Source organism: Parambassis ranga, chromosome 17 (genome assembly GCF_900634625.1).
Source record: "Parambassis ranga chromosome 17, fParRan2.1, whole genome shotgun sequence".
Taxonomy (NCBI): domain Eukaryota; kingdom Metazoa; phylum Chordata; class Actinopteri; family Ambassidae; genus Parambassis; species Parambassis ranga.
In genome coordinates, this window is record NC_041037.1 from 22572923 (window position 1) to 22579059 (window position 6137).

General features: G+C 48.8%; 1 gene segment (V, D, J or C); it reads right to left on the bottom strand.

The window, feature by feature from the left end:
- Nucleotides 1–631: 631 nt before the first annotated feature.
- On the bottom strand, nt 632–1167 carry LOC114450382 (T cell receptor alpha variable 18-like; the record flags this gene model as incomplete). The annotated part of the segment is given in 2 exon segments: nt 632–954; nt 1037–1167. Coding segments are annotated over 2 exon segments (369 nt in total), but the record flags the coding sequence as incomplete, so codon positions are not given.
- Between the last annotated feature and the right edge of the window lie 4970 nt (nt 1168–6137).

Sequence of the window (6137 nt, forward strand, 5' to 3'; positions counted from 1 at the left end):
GACTCCTACAACCTCACAGCACCCCTGTCTGCTCCACCTGATGAAAGGGTTTCTAGCAGGAAGGGGTGGTGTTCTTATGAGAGCCCGTCTTTATAGATTCATGTGGTTTGATCCTTTGAGTTTACTCCAAAGGAACTCTGTGGACATATGATGCAGAAATGCTGCAGTTACTCGTGGTCCTTATGTGTGAGTCCATTAAAGCTTCAATGAAGACATTTCAATAGATTTCTGTAGAACTTTTGGTCCAAAGAGGATTCAGAGGAGACTGAACGTGCTGAAAACAAGAGGATGTGCTGTTCAGTAAGAGCTCAGAGCAGCTTTAACCTCCACTGACCAGTAACAGGTCACAGAGGACAGAAGGTGATGAGACCAGTGATTAAAAACCTTTTTAAAATGGATGTAGGATTTGGGTGGAGTGCACGGGTGGATGGATTCAGATCTACAGTCTGACTTCTCTGCACTGACTAAAGTGAAGGACTGCATGAAGTTAAAGAAGCTGAATCAGTGAGTCACACTGAACAAAGGAGGAAGCAGCTGGAGCTGTGACAGTGTGTGAGTCCCTCTAGTGGATGTTGTGGAATATTGTGTTGTCTTTGCTCCAGAGGTTTTTGTACAGAGTTGAGCTGTTTCCAGTCACTGTGGGCTGCAGAGCACAGTAGTACACAGCAGAGTCAGACAGCTGAAGCTTCTGGATCTTCAGAGGAGCTGATCTGAAGGTGGAATTCAGTGTGGATGAAAATCTCTCCTTGAACTCGTCTGCTGTGTTCCCTTCATCCAGTGAAAGTCGACTCAGGATGAACCTGGGTCTGTTGTTTCCATCCTGTTTGTACCAGTAGAGATAATTCCCTGTTGGACTGCTGCTGTTGTACAGACAGCCAAGTGTCAGTGCGCCTCCTTCAGCAGCTCTCAGGTCTCCTGTTGTTTGCAGCACGTTGTCTGTTTGTGCTCTGCACTCTGTGAAACAGCAACAAACAGTCTCAGTGTGCTGTGAAAGAATCATGTCAGTGATATCAGAGAAACAGAGATGTGTTCATACCAAGGCAGAGAGCAGCCAGCAGCACTGACATGAACAGAGGCCTCATATCTGCAGTGTGGACTAACTGTGAGCTACAGCCAGTAGAGAGAAGGCTCTGATCTCTGTTTAGTCTCCATCAGCACTGAGTTGGTGGATTAGAAGGAGGAGCCTGATCACAGTGACAGGGCTCCTTCACAGCTCTGTGTTACTCCCCCTACTGACAGCTTTACACTCAGCACCTCTTTGTGCTGCTCTGCATTCCTGCTGCAGCTGCTCCTAGTCCTCTTTGGACATTCCAGCCACATGCTTCCTGTTTGTTTGTCCACATAACGTCCCCAGCTGGTCCCCCAGGACAGGAGACACAGAGATGGCTGATGTCCTCTCCTCCATCTTCAACCTGTCCCTCTCTTTACATCACCTGTGGACCTCAGGATGCTTTTCATTGGTCACATCCTTTTACGTGGTCAAACCTACAAGTTCACTAACAGACTTTGGACTCAGCTCTGCTCTCTGTGACTGGCTGCAGGACTTCATGGCACACCATAGACTGTCAGACCTGGAAACATAACAAACAGATTTGTACTGAACACTGGTACCCCTCTAAAATGTGGTCTCAGACCCAGCCTAAAACACACCACCACTTGCCCTTCTGTTGTTGTTTTATTTTGTTTTTAAGTATTTTGATGGTTTATTGATTCATTTATCAATAATTCTGCGTTAATGCATCACCCCCTTACTCTATTTTATGGGGTCCCCATGGGCACCCACACCAGTCCAATGACTGTCTGTGATGTCACCTAATAGACAGAGCGAAGGGCATTGTGGGATATGGCATCCCAGTATTGAAGAAAGGGATTTTTTCCCCCAGAAAGCTTTCACACGTGTGCAGGTCCAGACTGCATGAATGTAGTTATCTAAGATAAGATAAGATAAGAGTTAAGTACAGAGTCTAAGAGTCTAAGTGTCACTATAATCCAAAATAAGAGTACAGTACGCAGTATGAGCACAATATATGATACATGGATACAAATATGGAGATGTAAGGTGCTAAGTAAACATAAATATAGACAAGTGGAGGGAATGACAGTGATGCCTGACATGATCATCTAGCTCTTCTCCCTACAGAAAGGGGAGGAGTTATACAGTCTGATGGCCACTGGCAGGAAGGACCTCCTGTGGCGTTCTGTGCTGCTCCTCGTAGTCTCAGTCTATCGCTGAATGTGCTCCTGTAGGACAGCAGTGTGTCGTGCAGGGGGTGAGACGTGTTGTTACGAATACTGAGGAGTTTCCTCAGCATCCTCCTCTCTGTCACCTCCACCACAGACTCCAGCTCCACTCCCAGTACCGAGCCAGCCTTCCTGATGAGCTTGTTGAGTCTGTTGGTGTCGGCCGTCTTCATCCTGCTGCCCCAGCACACTACAGCGTAGAAGATGACACTGGAGACCACCGAGTGGTAAAACATCTGCAGCATGGTCTGGCAGACGTTAAAGGACCTGAGTCTCCTCAGTAGATACAGGCGACTCTGTCCCTTCCTGTATATTGCCTCAGCATTTGTGGACCAGTCCAGTTTGTGGTCAATGTGGACACCCAGGTATTTGTAGCTGTCCACAATGTCCACGTTGGTACCCTTGATGCTGACCGGGTTTGGGAGTGTCTGGTGCTTCCTGAAGTCCACCACCAGCTCTCTTGTCTTTGTGACATTCAGCTGCAGGTGGTTCTGTCCGCACCACTCCACGAAGCTGTCCACCACACTCAAATACTCCGCCTCCCGACCTCTGCTGGTACAGCCCACAATGAGTCATCCGAGAATTTCTGCAGGTGGCAGGACTGTGAGCAGTGTCTGAAGTCCGATGTATAGAATGTGAACAGGAATGGAGACAGTACCGTGCCCTGGGGTGCCCCCGTGCTGCTCACTATTGTGTCCGAGATGGTGTTCCTCAGCCTCACAAATTGTGGTCGACCTGTAAGATAGTTAGTGATCCAGGTGACCAGTGGGGTCTCTACCTGCATGTCCAGGAGCTTCCTATTCAAAACGGCAGGCTGCACGGTGTTAAACGCACTGGAAAAATCAAAGAACATGATTCTAACAGTGTTGCCTGCCTCCTCCAAGTAGGTGTGTGCTCTGTGCAGCAGGTAGATGATGGTGTCCTCCACTCCAATACGGGGCTGGTAAGCAAACTGCAGGGGGTCCAGCGATGGTTCCACAACAGCACGCAGGTGTTTCAGGACCAGCCTCTCCAGAGACTTCAACACATGTGAAGTCAGAGCAACTGGTCTGTAGTCGCTGTGTGTGCTTGGATGTTTGGTCTTGGGCACAGGAACAAGGCATGTTGTCTTCCCGAGGGCAGGGACAGTCATCAGGCTCAGACTCAGGGAGAAGATGTGCTGGAAGACCCCACACAGCTGTGTGGCACAGTCCCTGAGTACTCTGGGGCTGAGTCCATCCGGTCCTGCAGCTTTTCCCGGTCGTAGGCGACTGAACTCCCTCCTCACATCTTCTGTGGTGATGGTAACTGTGGACACAGAAGAGCAGAGAGAGAGATCTGATGGGGGAGGGGGCAGGGAGGCTGGGGGGTTGTTAATGGAAGGTGGGGTAAGGGGGGCAGGGTGATGTTATTGATGGGGAGGTGAGACTGGTTAGTATGGTTAGGGGGAGGGGGAGGAGGAGGAGGTACATTGTTGTTATCGACAGGTGTTAATGGTGCATCACAGGGAGGGGGAGGGGGAGGGTGGTCAGGGAGTGGACTATCAAACCTGTTGAAGAACAGGTTCAGCTGGTTGGCCTCCTGCAGATCTTCATCCATCAGCTGGTCAGAGATCCTATTGTGGCCGGTGATGGTTCGCATGCCACTCCATACCTCCCTCAAGTTGTTCCGGGCAAGTTGGCTCTCCAGCTTCCTCCTGTAGCTCTCCTTGCCCTCTCCAATCTTCTCCTTCACCTCTGCCTGGGCCCTCCTCATCTCCTCTCTGTCTCCACTCAAGAAGGCTGTCTTCTTCCTGTTGAGTGATGCCTTGATGTCCTTTGTCACCCATGGTTTATTGTTTGGAAAGCAGCGTATTGACCTGGTGGGGATTAGAGAATCTGTACAAAAATTAACATATTCTGTGATACAGTCTGTGAGTGTGTCTACATCCTCACCGTGGGTGTCACAGAACGCATCCCAGTCAGTCACCTCAAAACATCCCTGCAGGGTCTCCAGGGCTGCCGGTGTCCACCTCCGTACAGTTTTGGTGGTCACCGGCTGCCGCTGTACTGCTGGTATATACTGGGGTTTGAGGTGGACTAGGCTATGGTCTGATCTGCCCAAGGGAGGGAGAGCTATGGAGCTGTATGCCTCTTTAACATTAGCATACTGTACTGTCCTGTCTATACGTGTTGTGCTGAACAGCGTTAGCATAGGCTTAACAGCAAGCCAAACTCCTTTTCAAGAGCCAGGAAGAATAGCACACTTGCTCCTTTATTTTTCTTGATGAGGTCAGCAACATTGAATTGGAGTAAAACTGAATAAAAACAGAAAACAGAAATCTTACTAAACATATCATAAACTGACATCGTTTAGCATTCAAACTAACGCACTTGACAGGTAACGTCATGCAACTGACAGGAATACATTCGTTCAAGACATTCAAAACGTCATAAAAGTTAACAAACTCTTTGTATCCAAGTCATCAACACACAAAGATCGCATAACACTCACAGTCATTGCTTTCTGAAGGGTAGCTTGAAACTGTTCACTTTACTTTAGAACACGGGGAAATGTGTGGAGAATTAGCGTCATGCTAGCGTTCCTACTGAGCATTTTCCTTGAAACCACCGAAGAAGAATTACTTCCGTTTCCCACAAGACCTTCAAAATAAAAGCCTTACATAGAAAAATTCTGTATAATAACATAACAAACTTAGGCAAACAATCTTGAGCAACACACTCCCCGCCTGGCATTTAATGCCACTAAAGATTCAACAGTCCCCGCTTGACCCCTGACCTTCTTTTGGCAAGAGCAAGACAACGTCTGTAACAGGTCTGAGGAATGTCTTTACTTTCTCTTGTGATGCAGTCTTTATCTCGATCTTTCTGACCTTTCCATCATTGCTTGGAAAGGTGGCAGCAACCAGACCCATAGGCCACTCATTGCGAGGAGATTGAGCATCTTTCAGTAAAACCACATCTCCCACTTGTAGGTCCCGTGTCTCTGTGCGCCACTTGCGCCTTGGTTGAAGAGTGTGAAGGTATTCTTTTCTCCATTGTGTCCAGAACTCATTGGCCAGAGCCTGCACTTGTCTCCATTGACACTTAAACAAGTCCTTTTCAGTGAAGGTGCCAGCTGGAGCAGGTAAACCTGGTTTCTGGGTTAAGAGCATAGCAGGAGTCAGCAGCACTGGTGACGAGGGGTCAGAGAAGACTGGAACTAATGGCCTTGCATTTATTATGGCACTCACTTCTGCCATCAAGGTGCACAGCACTTCGTGTGTGAGCTGATTCTGCTTTCTTTGCAGGAGCATGGAGTCAAGGATTCTGCGGGCCACGCCAATCATGCGCTCCCACACACCTCCCATGTGAGAGGCATGGGGCGGGTTGAACTCCCACACACAGCCATTTTCATGAAGATACTTTAGAGTACTGACGTGGTTTGGGTTGTCTGGTTTTAAGCCTAGCTCCATACTAGCCCCGACAAAGTTTGTGCCTCTGTCAGATCTCAGCTGCTTTACTGGCCCTCTCAAGGCAAAAAATCTTCTTAAAGCATTTATGCAGCTAGGTGAGTCCATGCTTTCAATGAGCTCAATATGTATAGCCCTTGTGCTCATGCATGTGAAGAGTATAGCCCACCGCTTGCTATGAGCCGCCCAACCTCTAGTTCGACGGGTGACCACATACCACGGACCGAACACATCTAGCCCCACGCATGTGAATGGGGGGGATGGAGTCAGACGTTCTGGCGGGAGGTCAGACATCTTCTGGACCTGAAGCTTTCCCCTCAGCTTACGGCAGATAACGCAGCGGTGTATAACTGAGCCAATCAATCTCTTGCCTGTAATGACCCACAGTCCAGCAGCCCTCACAGCTCCCTCTGTGAAGTGTCGGCCTTGATGCTGCACTTTTGCGTGGTGGTGGCTCACCAATAAT